Source organism: Rhinoraja longicauda, chromosome 26, assembly GCF_053455715.1.
Source record: "Rhinoraja longicauda isolate Sanriku21f chromosome 26, sRhiLon1.1, whole genome shotgun sequence".
NCBI classification, from domain to species: Eukaryota; Metazoa; Chordata; class Chondrichthyes; order Rajiformes; family Arhynchobatidae; genus Rhinoraja; species Rhinoraja longicauda.
The window spans coordinates 6,767,169-6,789,336 of record NC_135978.1 but is presented as its reverse complement, the minus strand read 5'-3'; the positions used below and the strand labels follow the sequence as shown (position 1 = coordinate 6,789,336).

General features: G+C 40.7%; 1 protein-coding gene across 2 annotated transcripts in view; it reads right to left on the bottom strand.

Moving 5' to 3' along the window:
• myo19 (myosin XIX) overlaps positions 1-22,168 on the bottom strand; it is a 45,743-nt gene that overhangs the window by 8,899 nt on the left and 14,676 nt on the right. Inside the window, exons 6-20 of one of the 2 annotated variants that reach the window (XM_078422108.1) lie at positions 20,923-20,992; positions 20,423-20,525; positions 18,108-18,204; positions 17,297-17,373; positions 16,172-16,262; positions 14,891-15,062; positions 12,927-13,000; positions 11,072-11,193; positions 9,962-10,075; positions 5,615-5,791; positions 3,459-3,599; positions 3,253-3,360; positions 2,505-2,575; positions 2,064-2,164; positions 1,584-1,759 (exon numbers count right to left, since the gene is read on the bottom strand). In XM_078422108.1, the coding sequence (XP_078278234.1) occupies positions 1,584-1,759; positions 2,064-2,164; positions 2,505-2,575; positions 3,253-3,360; positions 3,459-3,599; positions 5,615-5,791; positions 9,962-10,075; positions 11,072-11,193; positions 12,927-13,000; positions 14,891-15,062; positions 16,172-16,262; positions 17,297-17,373; positions 18,108-18,204; positions 20,423-20,525; positions 20,923-20,992 (1,694 nt within the window). Of the gene's footprint in view, positions 1-1,583; positions 1,918-2,063; positions 2,165-2,504; positions 2,576-3,252; positions 3,361-3,458; positions 3,600-5,614; positions 5,792-9,961; positions 10,076-11,071; positions 11,194-12,926; positions 13,001-14,890; positions 15,063-16,171; positions 16,263-17,296; positions 17,374-18,107; positions 18,205-20,422; positions 20,526-20,922; positions 20,993-22,168 lie in introns of those variants that run through there. The other variant, XM_078422107.1, reaches the window with a different exon arrangement.

Here is a 22,168-nt window from a genome sequence, read left to right as displayed (position 1 = left end):
ATTGCCAAAGTGAGGCCACAACCAAATTGGAGGAACAGCACCTGATATTCCGCTTGGGTAGCTTACAACACAACGGTATGAACTTTGAATTCTCTAGTTTTAGGTAATAATCCTACTACCTCCTCGCTCTTTCTTATCCCCCCCACCCCGCCCATCCACCTCAGTGCGCACCCATTTCTCCCACTGTCTCAGACTGCTCATCTCCCCTCCATCGTACACTCATCTGCCACCCTAGAGTGCCTCATTGCCCAAATAACCTCCTCCTCCTCCTTCTCCCCCTTCAACCCATATCCTCTGGCTTTTCTTTCCTTACCCAACACCCTTTTGCCTCCTTTTCGTCTCTGGCCTTCGTCACTTACTCCACTCATCTGCTTATCAATACCCTTCACCTCAATCCACTTATCACTTGCCAGGCTTTGTTCCGCCCCTATCTACTCCAATCAGTCCGAAGAAGGGTCCTGACCAAAACATTACCTGTTCACTCCCTCCTCAGATGCTGCCTGACCCGCTGAGCTCCTCTAGTATTTTCTTTTGCCCAAGATTCCAGGATCTGCCATTCCTTGTGTCTCCATAAATTTGCCTTTGTCCATATTTGCCCTTGCAAGTCTTTTTCCTTTATAAATACTCAAAGGAAATTGAGTCCAGTGCCAGAATGAAGTGATAGCTTCAGAAGAGCGAATCTCTTAAGTCTGGAATTTGAATTTAACCACAGAAGTCTGAGATTTACTGTGTTTTCAGTAGCTGAATAGCAACCCTAAATGTTGTGAATGACCAGCAAGATCTAGATCATTAGAAGCTTTGATAAATGCTCAGCATAGATTTAACAGATGTTCACAGTTTCAATTAAATACTATTACAACACAAAGTACTTGTGTTATAACACCAGAATAAGCATTCAACCAAGCAAACCAAACCCCAAACCAAAGTAGTATCTAAACTGCTTAACATACTTATGTTATAGGACAATAACAAACTCCATATTCAATAATAAGCGATCTACATGTTAACAAGCACATAAAAACCCATCATGTAGATGCCAGTATATCACTGGGCTTATCAAGTGGGCACCTCCCTTTACTAGTGTTTTGTTGAGTTAAGCCCACTACACCTTGGAAAGGCTCAACAGTTAGTTCTGGCATCCCAGAATCACTCCCCTCAATACCTGCTCTCACCACCTATGTTGCCAGTTTAATCAAGATTTTGGGGGGCTTTGCAAGTAATTGATAGATTAGTTAGCAAAGTATCTTTTCTATTGGTGAAGGAGAATAGGACGAGCATGCATTACCTTCAGATCAAAATCAGCCAATTCGGAAGTTAAGCTAAAACCTTGTTTTACACAAACATAGTGTTAACATTCAAGCACTCTAACCTTCAGTTATTAATATTAAACCTGAGACTAATATAATTTTTATTAGTCAAGGGATAATTAACCAAGGAATCCAGATGGCGTTTGGATATGCATCAGTCATGATCTAACTGAATGACAGGACAAGGCTGAGGCTTTTATATGAACTATCTTTGTTCCTTTGCAGCTCAACTGGAAAAGCAGAGGAAAACCCCTCAAGATAATTTTGACAACTTACCATACCATGAGTCATGAACAATTTTGTTTTGCCACAGTGCACTATTGAGCGACAAAACTGGTTCGCAGCTGGGTTATGGAATGATGATACAATACTTTGGCCGTCTAATACATGAGAGAGAATGTCCTGCACAGCGGGCTGCAAAGTCTCACTGCTGCCATCTGTTGATAATGAACCTGCAAAGGCAAACGATATCCATTTCCATGGCAACAGCATCTCCATTACAGGTGAATTTGAAAGCATCAGAGACATGGCAGCAAAATTTGAGTCAATAAGTAAGTTGAAGACAGCAAAGTGAAATGAAGAAATTGGTGAAGAGTCAAGTTGAAAGAAACTGGAAGGAGAGAGAAAACAAAGAGAAACCAAAGTTAACAAGTCTATATAAAACTTTGCTTAGCACAAAGCTATAGTACCAGTAGCCTATTAATTAAACTAAATGTTTCTTCTATTACGGTTTTATTGTCTATTAAGAAGACTAACCTTTCCCATTTAGTCCATTAACACCTGCTGGACTTGGTAAATTAATTGGGCCGTATTTCCCTAAAAGTCCATATCGTTCCAGAAAATGCTGGCATGGGACCCTAGATGAATAAAATATTAGACAACATTTCCAGCAACAAAAACACATTTCATACACCTGTTAGTTTTTGAATCCAAGCTAAATGAAATGTAAACTTTCCCAAGTGAATCACCTAAAAAAATTTAATCTGAATTTCCAACATATGTATTTTTTCAGGAAACAATTTGTACAATTGGCTATTCATAACCTATTAGGAACAAGTAGTTCATAATTATTACAGATAATGCTCCTTTATGTATTAGGTATGAGCAAAACACTGAAATAAGATAAAAGATTCCTTACATCACACAATAATATAGCCAATTTTTTTAAAAGTGCAGATTGATAATGGACTAACATACCTAATGGGGAACCCAGCTGCACTTATGTTAACTGTTTCAACTAAACCACAGGCTTCTAGCTGGGTGAAAATCTGAAATCAAAACCAAATTTATGAATATTTTTCATTTCAAAATAAGAGGAAGTAACATAAATATTTGATGTGAATTTCCATCTATTCACAACATGGATAAACAAAATGTTAAACTCAGACAATGTTTAGTTTAGAGATACAGTGCGGAAACAGGCCCTTCGGCCCACCGAGTCCGCGCCGACCAGCGATCCCCGCACATTAACACTGGCCTACACACACTAGGGACAATTTACACTAACACCAAGCCAATTAACCTACACACCTGTACGGCTTTGGAATGTGGGAGGAAACCAAAGATCTCGGAGAAAACCCACACAGGTCACGGGGAGAACGTACAAACTCCGTACAGACAGCACCCCTAGCCAGGATCGAACCTGGGTCTCCGCCACTGCAAGTGCTGTCTACCGCTGTGCCACCGTGACAATGTGCAGCACTTCTAGACTTTACAGCACTGCCCAAATCTAAACACCGCTTAAGTAAATCCCAACAAATTTTAAATCTAAAAAAGTTAAAATTGATATTTTACTTTTACATTCATAGAAAATGGAAGTTATCTAGCCTCTAAAGTTGTGGCAAAATACCAAAAATGGTGGCAATTTCCTTGATTCATTCTAACAAATGAAAGTTTTATAGCGTCTTCAGCAATAAATGCAACTTTTCTTATTCTACTACTGTACCTCCTGTGACTTGAAAAGGCGAGGCTTGCAATCCATATTTGGCTTTATGCATCTGATGTAGTGAGGTGTAGTGCTGTTCAAAATACACATGAGGCTCTCTAGTGAACCCTGCAGGAGAAAGTGATGAAAAGCATTGGATAACACAACCACCAGGGGCTCATCTCTATGACAGATACCACCGCAACCAAGTGTTAATGCAAACTGACCTTAAATTTAGTGACCACAGTAATAGCTCTGTTCTGTACTTTAGTGTTATTGTGTTCTTTCTCTTCGATGGGAAATAGCTCCACCAGCAGGACATCCCGGGAAGTCTGCAACAACTGCACCAGCTCTGGTGGCACAGGATCCTGAAGCAAGAGGAATATTAAATAGCCTGATTTCTGTATGGTAGTCACAGCAAGGCAAACTGCAAAGCTCTCAACAAAATATGTCATTTTATTAACATAGAATACCAATGGTCAAATCTTTGAAGAGGTTCTATCCTGCCTATTTATATACAGCTACCCAACAGGCTGTATCTACCCACCTCCAGTTTAAATTCCATTTGGAATATTTTGGAGAACCAAGAACCAAGGCCACACTTTTTTGAGGGCGGTACAAAAAATGTCTACATTTTTTAAAGTACAGGATCAATGAGTCATTTATATTACCAGAACAGAACCAGAGAAATGTTTAAAAATTAAAATAAACTCATGAGGTTAAGCTAGCAGCACCAAGGAATCAAATTACCTTCCAATTTATCAAGGATATTGTTGCAACTTATAGTTGGTACATAATTTACAAAGACGTTCTAAAGTCCTACCGTAGATTAGATACAATGCAACACAATCACGATGTGCTTATTTTAAATGCGAGTGCATTCTTCACTCCCTTCCTTCAAACCACAATTTTCCTCCATACCAGGTTGGAGTGTTGGATCCAGATACTGTCTACTCAATTTTTACCCCATGTCTGATAATAGCTATCCTTCCCTTGGTTCATAGGACTACTCTGCTCCCCAATCTAAGAATATTAAAAAATAGAAGTAGGAATAGAGAATTCAGCCCCAGGTGTTTGCTCTACAATTTATAAATTCATCTCTGATACTCTGCTTCAGTGCCATTTCCCTGCACCAATTCCATTTCCAATGGTTCCTCTAACATTTAAAAATCTATTGATCAGTCTTAACTGTAAACAGGAAATTGTGAGCAAGATGATAAATAGTCCATAACGGGAAGTAAACAAGGCACTTTTCATGGGATACACCCAACTCTGTAAATGAAGGCAACAGAGACTGTAGATGGTGGAATCTTGAACCAAGAAAGTACATAATTAGAATCAGCAGATCAAGGAGCATTCATGGAGGTAAAGATGCAAGTTGACATTTTTGGTCGAGACCCTGCATCAGGACTGAGGAGAAGGAAAGCTAGCCAGTATGCAGCAGTACAAGGGAGAGGTGGGACACAGAACTGAGTTAAAACTGAGGTGAGAAGGAACTTTTTCACCCAAAGAGTTGTGAATTTGTGGAATTCTCTGCCACAGAGGGCAGTGGAAGCCAAATCACTAGATGGATTTAAGAGAGAATTAGATAGAGGTCTAGGGGCTAGTCAAATCAAGGGATATGAGGAGAAGGCAGGCACGGGTTATTGATTGTGGACGATCAGCCATGATCACAATGAATGGTGGTGCTGGCTCGAAGGGCCGAATGACCTCCTCCTGCACCTATTTTCTATGTTTCTGACTGGTAGGCAATAGGTGGAACCAAACGAGGTGAAGATGATGGGCAGATGGACCGAAGTGGTGGATGGAGTGGGGAACTCTAGGCAATAGATGAAACACTGAATTTTCAATTTCAGGTAACCCACAATCCTTGCTCTTCTCCCAAGCACACTCACCTAATCACCTAGTTCTATTCTCTCTTTGTTCACATTTTCCATCCCATCTCCTCTCCTTCCTGGTCTCATCTGCCCATCATCCCTTCCCCATCTGGTTCCACCTGTGACTAGCCTCTGTCCCAGCTCTCCCTCATACAGCTATCGACTGGCTATTTTCCACACAGTCATGGAGAAAGATCGCAACCACAAACATTGAACCTTTTCCCTCTACAAATGATGCTTCATCACAGAGTTCTTACAGCATTTGGTATTTTGTTGTAATTGTGAAATCAAATATTTATTCTGTTTTAGGAAAGCACATCAATGCAAATAAATATTACATAATTAGACACAACCTGTTGGAAATCTGCCTAATTAGGTCTCCACTAAGGAGCTTTAGAACATAATATACTGAAACATCATTACTGCAGAGGATCCTGCATTGTCAGAAGAATCATAACATTTAATGTTCATTGAATCAATGCCACATGAATCCTGGGTTTTCTTACCTTGTTTTTCTCCACCATTCCTTCAATCTGGTAGTTGACCTTTCCTGCATAATGAGCAACAATGAAGTTCGGAACCTTGCTGAACACATCCCAGCTGATACAATGGTTCTTAGCCAAAGCTGTCTGCAAGCGGGTTTTAAATAGGCTTTCATCTGAATTTCGGTTAAGGCGGCTCTCCTACAGTGAAAGCAATTGCAAGTGAAACAAAAAATAAATAAATCACAGGACTTTTAGTATCCACAGTCAAAACTGCTTAGACAAATAACTCACAATGCGGAGGAGGTAAAATAACATGTTAAAGGAAAATTAAGTGAGAATCCATTTCATTGTTAAGAAATGGCAAAATAGTATTGTTTTACAAAATCATGTCTTTAAGTAACTTCCCATCTTGAGTTTGTGTTATAGCTCCAGTGAAAGTAAAACTCCGTCCACGTCGACCAGTGGGCACGCATCTGTATTAATCCAATATTCCAGCACTTGGCCAATGGCCTTCAATGCCCAGGTGACTTGTGCTCATCTGGACACGTCTTAAATGCTGTTAGTGATACTGCATCCACTACTGACTCCAACAGTGAATTCCAGGTATTCACCACTCTCTGAGTGAAAGAGATCCTCCTCAGTTCCCCTTGAAATCTTTTCCCCCTTACCCGATAGCTATATTTTAAATATAAGAGTAGTTGTGCTAAACGGTTGATTTTTCTGCTGTATGCACGATTTAAATACACATTGATGTTAAATATACTTTAGACCACGCCATGATTTCACTTAGGTTGGTAGAACTAAATTTGAAAGAGAATTACAGTCCAGGAAAGGTAGGTAATGTTAGTTCTGTTCATTTTACCACCAGTCTGTTGTGTGAGCCATTAATTCCCTAGAAATGCTTAAAAGCTAAACTGATAGTGCATAATTTCATCCAGCCAAGGTGTTTTTAATGATCAAATACAGTGAGAACAACAAGAATGAACAAACAATAGACATAAACAGCAAACAGTTTCTAATCAATTTGCACATCAACACTTTCCAGAAAACGTTACTACCAGTGGATTACTTTGAAGAAAAGAGAGCCGTTTTGAGCATACAATAAATCCCACAATTAATAAATCTGTTTTATTGTTTAAGAGATTGAATGGAATGTGGAAACAGTTCCCAAATGGGTTAATTCAGGTGAATACTGGAGTAACTCAGCCGGTTCAGGCAGCATCTCTGGAGATAAGGAATGGGTGACTTTTCGGGTCGAGACCCTTCTTCAGACCCATATCAGTCTGAAGAAGGGTCTTAACCTGAAACGTCACCCATTCCTTCTCTCCAGAGATGCTGCCTGTCCCACTGAGTTACTCCAGCATTTTGTGTCGACCTTCGATTTAAACTAGCATCTGCAGTTCTTTCCTACACAAAATTCTGGTGAATAGACAGATTCAAGTGGAAGAGTTGGAAGATATGCAAATGGGGTGCATAAAGTAGATTGAGTAAAATCCCAAGGGAAACATGGACACTGGCATTTTGATTGAACTGATGGACCGGTATAAAATTCTACACATAAACCTCAACAACTTACAAATCTGCTATCTGACTGATATCACCATGCCTCATACATTCATCTGAAAAGGGAGATAGACCTCAATTTAACATTTATCCCAAATATTGATTTTCTTTTCTCTGCGGAATGCATAACTTAAATACACGGATATTAAAGATAGTTTAGATCTTGACATAAATAAAGTCCATCAAGTTGGCAGAACAGAAAAGACAATTACAATCCAGGAAAGACAGATAATGCTAGTTCTGCTCATTTTTTTCCACCAGTCTGTTGTGCAAGCCATTAATTCCCTAGAAATGCTTAAAAACTAAACTGATACCCGTATATATACCCTTGACAATGCCACATTCCCTTACTTCTGTATTGATGTGTTATTTTATATTATGAGTGCAGTCGTAAAGTGACAATCAACTATATGACCTACTGATTCAGATGAAAGTGCTACCAGTGAGATAAGTTCATAAGTTCTAGGAGCAGAATTAGGCAATTTGGCCCATCAAGTCTACTCCACTATTCAATCATGCCTGACCTTTCCCTCTGAACCCCATTCTCCTGCCTTCGCCCAATAACCCCCGACAGCCTTACTAATCAAGAATCTGCCAATCTCCACCTTAAAAATATCAATTTACTTGGCCTCCACATCCATCTGTGGCAATGAATTCCACAGATTCACCACCCTCTGACTAAAAAAATCCTCCTCATCTCCTTTCTAAAGATACAACCTTTTATTCTGATCCTATAGCCTCTGGTCCTACCCTCTCCCACTAATGGACACTTCCTCTCCACATAAATGAACACTTTTGCAGGATAAAGTATAATGTAATGAAATATGGCAAATCTGGAAGTAATTACTGGATGATATTAAACTTTTATTTTAAATGAGGGAATATTGTAGGAATGAATGGTTGAAGCAGATGAGAAATTTCAGTTATTTGGTACAGGAAAAGAAAGTTACGATCTCAGTGAAGATCTGAAGGCTAATAATTCACTAACATTTGTCCTAAAATACCCTCTTGCCACTCTACTCCCTTCCCTGACAAGAGGCAAACCAAAGACAAAATCTTTATTTTAAACAACAAATTTGCGAGGGAGAAATAAATTGCCAAAATCACTATGACCATTTAATCTAGATAGTCAACAGCACGGAAACAGCCCCTTCAACCCAACTTGTTCATACCGATCAAGAAGCCCCTTCTACAATAGTACTACCTGTCCATATGGGCCATATTGACTGGATAGCACACTACTTCCAATGTTGGGGAGTCCAGAACCAGGGGCCATAGTCTTAGAATAAAGGGGAGGCCATTTAAAACTGAGGTGAGAAGAAACCTTTTCACCCAGAGAGTTGTGAATTTGTGGAATTCTCTGCCACAGAGGGCAGTGGAGGCAAATCACTGGATGAATTTAAGAGAGAGTTAGATAGAGCTCTGGGGGCTAGTGGAATCAAGGGATATGGGGAGAAGTTGGGCACAGGTTACTGATTGTGAATGATCAGCCATGATCATAATGAATGGCGGTGCTGGCTCGAAGGACCGAATGGCCTCCTCCTGCATCTATTTTCTATGTTTCTATATCCGTCCAACCCTTTTCTGTCCATCTACCCGTCCAAATGTTCTTTAAATGTTGACACAAGGAACTGCAGATGCTGCTTTACAAAAATAGATACAAAGTGCTGGAGTAACACAGCAGGTCAGCCATCATCATGTTTTCCAGAGATGCTGCCTGACCCGCTGAGTTACTTCAGCACTTTGTGTCTTTCAAATATTGTTATAGTATCTGCCACAATTACCTCCTCTGACAGCTCATTCCATATACCCAACACTATCTGTGTGAAAATGTTGCCCCTTAGGTTGCTATTAAATTTCCTCCCTCTCGCCTTAAACCCATGTCTTCTGGCTCTTGATTCCCTTACTCTTGGAAAAAAAGGCCTTGTGCATTCACCCTCTCTATTCCCCTCGTGATTTTATACACCTTATAAGATTACCCGTCAACCTCCTGTGCTCCAAGGAATAGTCCTAACTTGCCCAACCTCTCGCTGTATCTTAGGCCCTTGAGTCCAGACAACATCCTGGTGAATCTTCTCTGCACTCTTAATGACATCCTTCCTACAGCAGGATGACCAAATCTGAACACAATACTCTAAATGCAGCCCCACCAATGTGTTGTACAACTGTAACATGATATTCCAATTCCTACGCTCAATACCTTGACTGAAGGCCAATGCTCTCAAAGCCTTCGTGACCACCTTATTTATCTGTGACGCCATTTTCAGGGAACTGTGTATCTGTACTGCTCGATCCCTCTGCTCTACAACACTCCCCAGGGCCCTATAATTTACTGTGAAGGTACTGCCCTGCTTTGACTTCCCAAAATGCAATACCTCGCTCTTATCTGCACAAAACTCCATTAACCATTCCTCATTCCACTTGCCCAGCTGATCAAGATTCTGTTCTGATTTTTGATAATTACCTTCACTATCTATGTTACCATTACTTTAGTGTCATCTGCAAACTTACTAATCATGCTGTATTTTTGCATCCAAATCGTCGATATAAACCACAAATAGCAATGGGCCCAGCACCGATCCACGAGGCATACCACTAGTCTCGGGCCTCCAATCTGAAAAAACAACCTCCCATCAGCACACTCTGCTTATTTCCATGAAACAAACTCTCTATCCAGGCAGCTAGCTCTCCCTGGATGCAATGTGATCCAACCTTTCAGAGCAACCTACCACGCAGAACCTTATTAAAGGCCTGTATTTCAGATTCAGCATTTGCTTACAAAGAACATGTGAAGAAATAACCAACCTCATTTAAAAGGGAAAAGATGTTGGTGGGATTCCCCTCAATCAGATCCAAACAGCTCTGGTTATCTTGGTAACTGATGAAGGACCACTCTAGACCCTCTGAGGTATATTCCTCCTGAAGAATAGAACAACAAAGAGGGAAATGAGGGAGGCAATAAATCTTCCAGACACCCAAGCACCACATTCTGCTTGTAGAAATATAAATATTTGCACGTTACTGGCAGTGTGGCAAATTGAAATTCACGTAATCTACTCTTGGAAAGGATCGATCAGAGGTAGGTAGCAAGGATTTGTTAGTGCTCCTAATGCGTGGAATTAATGAAGTTGCATCCATTTGTAACGGATATCATTGATCAATTCTACTTGTTTAATATTTGGGCAATGTGTCAGGATAGAGATTGATCAAACAAACATTTATATCTTTCTAAAATTCTGTTGAAGTTATATATCTCAGCATGGTGCCCTAACATGCATTGTTTTCTTCCATAGGTTTTAATATCTCTGGGCATTTGAAAAATTGGGAAGGATAAATAAGATGGCTCTCATAGTATTTTATCATTCTACCTTAGCTGTATTAATAACGATAACTATTTTAATTCAACATATGAGAGGGGATCTTATCGAAACATATAAGATTATTAAGGGGTTGGACACGTTAGAGGCAGGAAACATGTTCCCAATGTTGGGGGAGTCCAGAACAAGGGGCCACAGTTTAAGAATAAGGGGTAGGCCATTTAGAATGGAGATGAGGAAAAACTTTTTCAGTCAGAGAGTTGTGAATCTGTGGAATTCTCTGCCTCGGAAGGCAGTGGAGGCCAATTTTCTGAATGCATTCAAGAGAGAGCTAGATAGAGCTCTTAAGGATAGCGGAGTCAGGGGGTATGGGGAGAAGGCAGGAACGGGGTACTGATTGAGAATGATCAACCATGATCACATTGAATGGTGGTGCTGGCTCGAAGGGCCGAATGGCCCGAACTAGCTCCTGCACCTATTGTCTATTATATTTTAAGATTCTCAGGTCTTTAATTTCCTGAAAACTAATACATCAGAGTACATGAAATAACTGTACTATGCTTTTGAAAGGTTACATTGGAATAAAGACTTGAAATACCTGCTGTGCCTTGAGATAGTGTCGAACAAAGTGCTGCTGGAGTTTCTCATTTGCATAGTTTATACAAAGCTGCTCCAGGTTATTTTGCGGAAATGATTCAAATCCATATACATCCAGTAGACCTGCACGAACAAGTGGTGGAATATAACTGTTTTGCTCCAATAAAAACCATACTTCCAACATTTCATGACTTAATTTCAAAATGAAATGCAAAATTTAAGTGGTCGCTATCACATGTCACAATTTTAATGTCTTACAAACACTTGTTCCTATTTCTAAAGGATGTGTATTATTAAGGCTTAAATTTATAAAATGAAAGTAAGAAATCTCACATTGCACAATGAAACATACAATGATTAATCACCACTTTCTGTTCTATGACAGTAAACCACATTCCAGCCATGGCTTTGGAACTATTTTTAGGAGATCACCCGAATGGCAAACAATAAATTGAACTTCTGAAGGGTTTGAATCACTTTTCTTCTCAGAATGGGCATTGATTCAGTCTTGATGGAATGCTCACAGGGACGCAAAATGAAATTAATTTAATTCACTCTTGGTAAGGATCGATCAGGGATAGGCAACAAGGATTTGTTAGTGGCAGATCCTGTCTGGTTAATTCAATTGTGGTTTTTGAAGAGTTAACTAAATAGATTGATGAACTACAGTAAGGATTTGGCAAGGTTCCACATATAAAATGAACCAAAAGGTTGGCAAGTTGGATGCAAAATATGGTTGGTAAAAGGAGGTAGACACGAAATGCTAGAGTAACTCAGCGGGTCAGGCAGCATCTCTGAAGAAAATGAATAGGTGACAATTTGGGTCAGGAGACCCTTCCAAAAGGAGTAATGGTTGATGTGGGGTGGGGGGGGGGGGGGGGGGTCCTGGATCAATGCCAAAGCTCATGCTGCTTGTTACATGCACTAACAACTTGCATGTGAATGCAGGAGGGATGATTAATACATTTTGTTGATTACATGAAAATTGGTGTTGAAACATGGAGGGAAGACTTAGGCAACAGAAAAATATTGATCTGCTTAGAAGTCGTGATAAGTGTGAGATGATGCATTCTGTGGCAGGGAAATGGGAAATCAAATAAAGGTAGAACATATACCATGAACAGATTCCTTGGTGTAAAGCCCCATTATGCCTGAAGATGGCAGCGCAAGTACATGGTGAAGAAGACATATGAGATGGTTGTCTTCGTTAGTTGTGGTTTATAAAACATTGGTTAAGCCACAGCTAGAATATACTGTGTGCCGGTGTAGTCACCACATCATAAGAAACATGTGATTATGAGACTCACCAGGATGTTGCCTGGGATGGAACATTTCAATTAGGAGGTGGGGCTAAATTGGTTGGGTTTGTCTTCCTTGGAGCCAACGTAGTCGAGGGAGGGAAACTGAATTCTGAGAGCCGTGGATAGAGTAAACAGGTAAGACACTATCCTCCCTGGCAGGATATGTCTTAGACCAGAGGACAATGTGCAGAGCAAGAGATTTAGAGGAAAACAATCTGGAACACACGTCACGAGAAAATGGTGAAGGCAAGCACTCCCACAATATTTAAGAACCATTTGACAAGCTGTCAAATCATCATGGTGTATTAGACAATGGACCGACTAGTAAATGGGATTAGGATAGCCAAGTACTTAATGGTCAGCTTGGAAAAGATGGGTAAAAGAGCCTGTTTCTCTGCTGCATAATTTTCCATTCAGAAGATTATAAATTGGATTTCTTATTTCTATTTTATAATTAGAACACCAAGTCAATTGATTGTCTTCACACTTTACAACAAGAATTGCTTGTAGAAAGTAGTAGGTAACTACTCCAAATTTAAATGTTATAAAAAGTACCTATAAAATTGGTCCATCCGAAAGAATGCGAGCAAATAGAGCCATTTATAACTTTTACCAGCCAGTCAAAGAGCCTGTAAAAAAAATAAAGTTATCGCAAACACAAAACATCTAATCCAACAATAGATTTACATAAAGATAGACACAAAAAGCTGGAGTACCTCAGTGGGACAGGCAGCACATAGAAAATAGGTGCAGGAGTAGGCCATTCGGCCCTTCGAGCCTGCACCGCCATTCAATATGATCATGGCTGATCATCCAGCTCAGTAGCCTGTACCTGCCTTCTCTCCATACCCCCTGATCCCTTTAGCAAAAAGGGCCACATCTAACTCCCTCTTAAATATAGCCAATGAACTGGCCTCAACTACCTTCTGTGGCAGAGAATTCCACAGACCCACCACTCTCTGTGTGAAGAAATGTTTTCTCATCTCGGTCCTAAAAGACTTCCCCCTTATCCTTAAGCTGTGACCCCTGGTTCTGGACTCCCCCAACATCGGGAACAATCTTCCCGCATCTAGCCTCTCCAACCCCTTAAGAATTTTATATGTTTCTATAAGATCCCCCCTCAGTCTTCTAAATTCCAGCGAGTACAAGCCCAGTCTATCCAGTCTTTCCTCATATGAAAGTCCCGCCATCCCAGGGATCAATCTGGTGAACCTTCTCTGTACTCCCTCTAAGGCAAGAACGTCTTTCCTCAGGTTAGGAGACCAAAACTGCACACAATACTCCAGGTGCGGCCTCACCAAGGCCCTGTACAACTGCAGCAGAACCTCCCTGCTCCTAAACTCAAATCCTCTTGCTATGAATGCCAACATACCATTCGCTTTCTTCACTGCCTGCTGCACCTGCATGCTTGCTTTCAATGACTGGTGCACCATGACACCCAGGTCACGTTGCATCTTCCCTTCTCCCAATCGGTCACCATTCAGGTAATACTCTGCTTTCCTGTTCTTGCCGCCAAAGTGGATAACCTCACATTTATCCACATTATATTGCATCTGCCATGCATTTGCCCACTCGCCTAATCTATCCAAGTCACTCTGCAGCCTCCTAGCATCCTCCTCGCAGCTAACACTGCCACCCAGCTTCGTGTCATCCGCAAACTTAGAGATGTTGCATTCAATTCCCTCGTCTAAATCATTAATATACACTGTAAATAACTGGGGTCCCAGCACTGAGCCTTGCGGTACCCCACTAGTCACTGCCTGCCATTCCAAAAAGGACCCGTTTACTCCTACTCTTTGCTTCCTGTCCGCCAACCAATTTTCTATCCACCTCAGCACCTCGGGAGAGAAGGAATGGGTGACGTTTCGGGTCAAGACCCTTCTTATAAGCTTGACACATTTGGAAGCTTCAAATCTATACTGACAGATCTGCCAGCTCAGATGATACAAAATTCAGAGTTAATGAAAAAAAAGTTTCTCTGACATGCTGGCTATTAAATTTACATTGACCAAAACCATTTGGATCAATTATCTGGACATTTACTTGAAAGTTACCAATTTACCAAATCATGACCATAGTCCAAAAAGTCATAATTTGGAGGGAAAGCTACGTTTAGAAAGAGTTTACCATCTACATAAACAATTTATTTGTCTTGCCTTTATAGGCATCACATCCTCAAAATAATTCAAATCACTTCAGGTCCAATTTGTCATCTATATTAATTTGAGACTCCAGTACAAGATCAGAAAATGGAATAAAGATTAATTAGTAAATTAATACTCATTTGGTTGACAAAGAATTGCAAATTGCCTGATTCAGTAACAATTATTTTAACCAATAATATACCAAGTCAACAGTACACCCACAATGAAAGCACAGGAAAGTCATGTGCAAGTTTGAGATCGTTTACAATAATGGTTACACCTGCTATCTTCAGTTTGGTAAAACTACCATGTTCAATTAAATTAACTAATGCACTTCAATATTATCCATTTTCAGATAAATATTATGCCACCTACTTTGCATAGATAACTTTTGCCACACAGTCTCTTCTTGTCTCACATTCCATTTTAGAGCATGGTTTTTTAAAGATCTGATGCTGTTTCCCTGCTTTTATAGTCCGAATTCTTATCTGTTCCAAAAGGTCCTCCTCAGAAATGTTCAGTAGATTTGCAGTGGTTGCGAGAAAACCTGAAGAAATCATGCATTCCGATTAATAACAACAGCAAAAATGGCAAGACAGAAATTTATGCAGGATCATTCCCTGTACTAGAAGGAACATGAACTGTAAAACAAGCCAAATAGTACACACAATTTTGAACCGAATCATGTCAACAAATTAATAATAATAATAATAATAAACATTTATTTTTTATAGCACTTTTCCAAATGCTCAAAGACGCTTTACAATACAGTCAAGACATAAAAACAAACAAACGAACTGTCCTGACGGAGAAGCGGCGAACAAATAGCACCAGCGTCCTCTCACGTCAGGGTCCGGCAGTAGACAATAAAGAACACAAGACACACAATTACAATTTTAACAAACAGCCATCACAGTGATCGCTCCAGGCACACCCTCACTGTGATGGAAGGCTAAGAAAAGTCTTATCTCCTCCTCATTCTTCTCCCGTGGTGCCACGAGGCGATCGAGGCTCCCAACTTTTGAAGCCCCCACCGGGCGATGGAAAGTCCCAGGGCCGAGCCGAGCAGGCCGATGAAGGTCCTGAGCCCCCACCGGGCGATGGAAAGTGCCGTGGCCAGGCCACACAGGGCGATGAGGGGCCTGCGAGCGGGTCAATCAAACCTCGCGCTTCGGGGTTGTCTAAGCTGCTAAGGCTGGAGCTCCCGAAAGCCGGTTGCCAGCCAGGGACCTGCGAACTCTCGATGTTGCGGTCTGCAGGGCCCACGGCCGAAGCCTCCGAGATGGTAAGTCCAGGCCCTGCGACCGGAGTCTTCAAGGTCGATCCCAGATGGAGGCCGCCGACTCCACGGTGTTAGGCCGTAGCGCGAACGGAGATACGACACGGTAAAGGTCGCATCTCCGTTGAGGAGGAGATTGGGAAAAAAGGTTTCCCCCACCCCCCACATATAGAGAGTTAAAAATAAATCAAAAGATACATTTAAACGATAACAATAGACAAAAAACAAAAAAAAGACGGAGAGACTGCCGGTGAGCCGCAGCTGCAGAACGCAGAAACAAATGATCCTATAACTACCAGAAATGTATTAAACCAGAACTTTCTCAGAACTCCAATGATTTTGTTTTATTGGATAATAATCAATTGTATGTTTCTTACTTTTAGCTTCTGCTTTGAGATCACAAGGATAAGACTCATCAATTGGAGAGCTGAACTGCACATTGCCGAGATGCAGAAGGCCAATGAGAATCTATTTGAAAAAACAAATATTAAGAAACCATAAATATGGGGAAAACACAAACAAATTGATTAAAATTAATATACTGGCTTACGATAGTACTTCCAAAAACCTGCTTTAATTATTACAAATATTATTACTTTTTATAAAGCATTGTGACAGCTAATGTGCAGTGATTCAAGTACGACATGAGCACAAAAATAATCTGGACGAGTACTGTGATGGAGTAATAAATAGCTCCATTGTCAGAGATGCTGACTGCAGATCACACCTTAAATTGTGACTCTCGGGACTACTGTGCTACTAGATTTGCTGCACAATTCCAAATATGCTCCACACACAATAGGTATCACAAAATGCTGCAGTAACTCGGCAGGTCAGGCAGCATCTAGGAGAGAGGGAATAGGTGACATTTCGGGTCTCAACCCAAAACATCACCCAGTCCCTCTCTCCTAGATGCTGTCCGACCTGCTGAGTTACTCCAGCATTTTGTGATACCTTTGATTTGTACCAGCATCTGCAGTTATTTTCTTACACACACACAATATATATTTTTAAAAAGGATATTAGACAGTAAAATAATACGTTTTACAACGAGCCTGACAAGACTCAGTGGAACACTGGAACCAATTCCCAGCGATTGAAAAGGAGCATGGTAACCAGGCCAGGTACAGAACCACTGGTATTTCAGAATAGTCGGGAAATGGATTATCAGAGTTGTACTGCATTAACTATTAAAAGGAACTACTCACCATCTTTAATTTAAAAAAATAAGGAATGATATGCTCATTCAAAACTTGGGATACCAAAATATTTGAACCGACTTTCCTGTCACTTTATTGGGTTTGAGTTGTTGTCATATAAAGAGCGAAAAATCAAACATTTCTGAGCCTTTGGCAGCTTTCATCATTAATTACACACATGGGGCATAAAAGCTTTCCTGTAATAAATATGCTACTTTATAGAGAATTAACTTATTCAATGTTAATAATTCGACAAATAAAATTTCACTTAACGTAAAGGACTAAATTACAATACTCACTTACCGTGAACACTTGGTGTTGGGTGGCATGATCAATACCCAAATGCAGCATTGCATTTTTGGTTTCATCAAACTGGTCCTCTGCAGAACAAGTACAAAATAATTTGACTGATAGTTTGATGGCTACCCAAAATACCTACATAAACCATTTCCATTTTATTCTTATTTTCTTATTGCTCATTTCCATCCCTTTCTCAGTAGATCATTTTGTCATTTGACTGACCAAATATTCTTTAGAACTGTGTGCTAGAAGTTACCCGACAGAATTAATGCACGTGTAGGATAGACAAATACAAAGTTACAATAAACTGGAGAAAATATTAACCTTCAAAAAGTCTGAATCATAGCAATAATAGTTTAATGGTGATCACCAAATTTTGGATACACAAACAAGGGGATTCCAAACTCTCTTTCACTGTAAAAGCAGTTTCAATGAGTCCAGCCAATGGAAAATACTCTACTCAGACGGAAAGCAACAGTCAAAAATAGGAAGACACCAAGTTCAATTCTTGGTCTGTGCCAATGAGGTAGAGCAGCTTTGTAAGTCAACTGGCCTCAAAAATGAAGGCTTGTGCAAGAGAGAAAGAACTGGATCTGGCTACTCATGACTGGGTAGCTCCAATGCCATCTTTAAATTTGCTGACAACAGCACCAATGCTCTATAGAGCAAAATGCAGCATCGTCCAATATGTGCAATGTCACAGAAGAACTGCTAATGAATTAAATATCTGCAAGAAATGTACTTAAAAATTAATGTAGATACTTGTATTGTTCGAGTTTTAAAAACAGTGTTGTACAGTTATCAATCTTCTAACCTTCTAAAGCCTTCTCAGCATTTGGTAACCAGAAGAACTCTGCTACTCCATGAAGACCCCATTCTGATTTCTGTTCCTCAGTCGCTCCTTTCACTATCTGAAGAAACATTACATTAATAAATTCTGGTTTTCAGCCCATCACCAAATCAGTAGCATAACACAGACAAGTTATGCAAGAGAGTGGTCAAGTATCTTGTGTAGGAAGGAACTTCAGATGCTGGTTTACATCGAAGATAGGACAAAAAACTGGGGTAACTCAGTGGGTCAGGCAGCATCTCTAGAGAAAGAGAAGAGGCGATATTTTGGGGTCGCAACTCTACTTTCAATTATCTTGCTACCTCTATTATCGTTTCTCATTTATGCCCATTTCTCTCTAAGAATTTGCTGTCAGAAGCTTATCAAACCTCAGTTCTGGATCCAACAGCTCTAACGTAAAGTGGGATGCCGATAGCCAACAATTTTAAAAGAAAATCTGTTAATCCGAAATAAATAAAATAATAGAAATATTCCACGTGTGGAAAAAGCAATCTAGTTTCCATATTATAATAATAATAATAATAATGCATTACATTTATATAGCGCTTTTCAAACACTCAAAGACGCTTTACAGGGATTACTAGAACATAGAGAAGAAAATAAATAGATAAATAAGTAAACGAACAGAACAAGGAGACAGAAGGTGAGGTGACGGTCAGTGGTTGAAGGCAGTGCTGAACAGGTGAGACTTCAGTGATGTTTTGAATGTGGTGAGTGAGGAGGAGTCTCTGACGGTTTGGGGTAGTGAGTTCCAGAGGGTGGGAGCAGCGATGGAGAAAGCCCTGTCCCCCCAGGATCTGAGTTTGGTCTGGATGGGGGGGGACAGGAGGTTGGCAGCAGCAGAGCGGAGGGTGCAGGTGGGAGTGTGTCTGTGGAGGAGGTCAGTCAGGTAGGATGGGGCCAGGTTATGGAGGGCTTTGTAGGTCATGAGGAGGATTTTGTACTGGATTCTCTGGGGGATGGGGAGCCAGTGGAGCTTGTAAAGGACGGGGGTGATATGGTCACGGATCGGGGAGTGGGTGAGTAGACGGGCAGCGGAGTTTTGAATGTATTGAAGTTTACTGATGATTTTTGAGGGTGAGCCATAGAGGAGGCTGTTGCAGTAGTCCAGACGGGAGGTGATGAAGGCGTGGATGAGGGTTTCTGCAGCTGTGGAGGAGAGGGATGGACGGAGACGGGCGATGTTTTTGAGGTGGAAGAAGGCTGTCTTGGTGATGTGTTTGTCGAAGGAGAGGGTTTGATCAAAGATGATTCCAAGATTCCGGATGTGAGGGGAGGTGGATACTGGGAGACCATCAATATTGAGGATGAAGTTTTGGGTGGATTTGGTGAGTGTTTTTGGACCAATGATGATGATTTCGGATTTGTTGCAGTTGAGTTTGAGGAAATTTGATTGAAGCCAAGATTTTATTTCAGTGATGCAGTTTGTCAGTGTAGAGTGTGTGGTGGTGGAGATTGACTTGGTGGAGATGAGGAGCTGGATATCATCGGCGAAGCAGTGGAAGTTGAGACCATGACGGCGGATTAATTGACCAAGGGGGGACAGGTAGAGGATGAAGAGGAGGGGGCCAAGGACTGAGCCTTGGGGGACACCTTGGGGGAGGGGAGCGGTGGGGGATTTACAGTTGTTAATGGAGATGAACTGGTGCCTGTTGGAGAGGTAAGATTTGATCCAGGATAGGGCTGTGCCGGTGATGTTAAAGGAGGTTTCAAGTCGGGTAAGGAGAATGGAGTGGTTTATGGTGTCAAAGGCGGCGCTGAGGTCAAGTAGGATGAGGATGTTGAGGTTGCCAGCGTCAGAGGGGAGGAAAAGATCGTTGGTGATTTTGAGGAGCGCAGTTTCAGTACTGCATCTATACCTGCATCTACGATATAATGAATTTACCCGTTTGCTCTGCAGGAGCTGCTAAATGCTGCCATCATCTTGTTTCATCTACATTAATATCCCAACATTTGCCATATCCTAATATAAATCCCAATTGAATGAATGGTATTTATTTTCCTTTATAACATGAGGTACGACATAATTTACTGATTCATAAAATTTAATTAATCTATTATTTAGGTTTATTGTTTCATGTGCCAAGGTACAGTGAAAAGTATCCTATCCAGTCAGATTAGATATATTTACATACGTAGATACAATCAGTTCAAACTCATGTACAATAAAGAGAGCAAAGTGGAAGACAGTGCATAATATAGCTCGCATCTTTCTATTTTCCCCAGTTTGAATTCTAACACATCAGAAAGCCACATTGCATGCAATTCTGCAGACAAACCTGATAAAAAATGTGAAAATTTCTTTCAGAAGGAGCTTGATAGGCCACTCGTGTTTTCTCCAACAGGTAAGTTTGCACCGAAGCTCCCTGCAGCTGCCGGCATCTGGAAAATAAAGCAACATACTTTGTTGCAAGGGACTGTAGAAAAGACCAAGTCTGAGGTTTCTCAGTACAGCAATTACAGATGATCCCAGGCAACCATTCCTACAGAAAAGCTTCGAGGAACACATTTCGCGATCCTTTCTTTTCCTGCCCCCCTCCCCACATTCCCACACACAGACCTGAATTCAAATTGCATACACATTTTCACTTTCAGAAACATGGTACCAGATAGGCAAACAGAAAGACTGAGTGACACTTATCTTACCAACTCACTCAGGCAATATGAAAGCAGTTAACTCATTTACAAATGAGCTAACAGCATTCTCTCAGGCAGTGGCTAACTGGGGAAAAAAGATAGAGCATATTGATTAAATACATTCAGCTGCTCCAAAAATTACCTGTTTAATTGGAGTTGGATGTATTTTCCAAATCGGCTACTGTTGTGATTCCTCAAAGTGGAAGCATTTCCTGTGAAACAGTATGCAGTGTTGGTAACTGATGACTCCCACATTTTATATTTGCCTTTGCAAATCTCATTCCCATTTAATTTCACAATCAATATTTAATTAAACAAAACAAAATCAACTGAAATACTTTGGAGACAATGCAGCATTTTAGATTGGCCAAACTGCACCTGTAACTCTGGATGATTCAGCAGATCAAACTTGTCCATGTATTATCAATTGCTTCACTATGGTGGGCTGTACAATTCCAGAGTCTGACACGGAAGCATAATTGATGTTCCATCATCATTACTGGGTCTAGATCAGAGAACTCCCAACTCAAAATCTGAGTAATTGTCACCAGAAAAGCAGCATCGTTTCAGGCGATTAAACGCCATATTTTCCAACGACAAATAAAGATGGGTAATAAATGCTGGTTGTGGCAGCAATTAACAGATTCTGCAAATTAATCGGCCACCATCCAGTCATTACTGACCTCACCATCATAGGAGGGATCTATAAAAGGCGCTGCCTCAAAAAGGCACCCAGCATCAAAGACTCGCAACACCCTGGTCACACTCTACCATCGGAGTCTAAAAACAGGGACCACCAGGTTCAATAACAGCTTTCGCAACAACCAGCATGCTCTTGATCATTACGTAACACTAACCTATGAGCAATGTATAGTTTCTGGTTGCACTAACGACTTTGGGCTTTTTTTGTTATTAAATGATTGAATTTTTGTTTATTATATATTATCCACATGTGTGGTGTTACAGGCCTGTTGTGCTGCTGCAAGTATTTAATTATTCCATTGTTGATACATATGACAATTAAGCACTCTCGACTCTTGAGCAAAATAATCAAATATCCATAGGACCTAAGAGCTACCAGGAAACAGCTTGTCACTATTTTAATAGATTTAGTCATACAGCGCAGAAACAGGCCCTTCAGCCCAACTTGTCCATACTGACCAAGTTACCCCATCTAAGCCGGTCTTATTTGTCCACATTTGATTCATATTCCTTCTAAACCGTTCCTATGCTTACACTTGTCCAAGTGTCTTTTAAATGCTGTTATTACACATGCCTCAACTTCCTCCTCTGGCAGCATATCCCATATATCCACCACCATCTGAATGAAAATATTGCCTCTCAAGTCCATATTTAATCTTTCTTCTCCAACCTTAAACCTAAGCCCT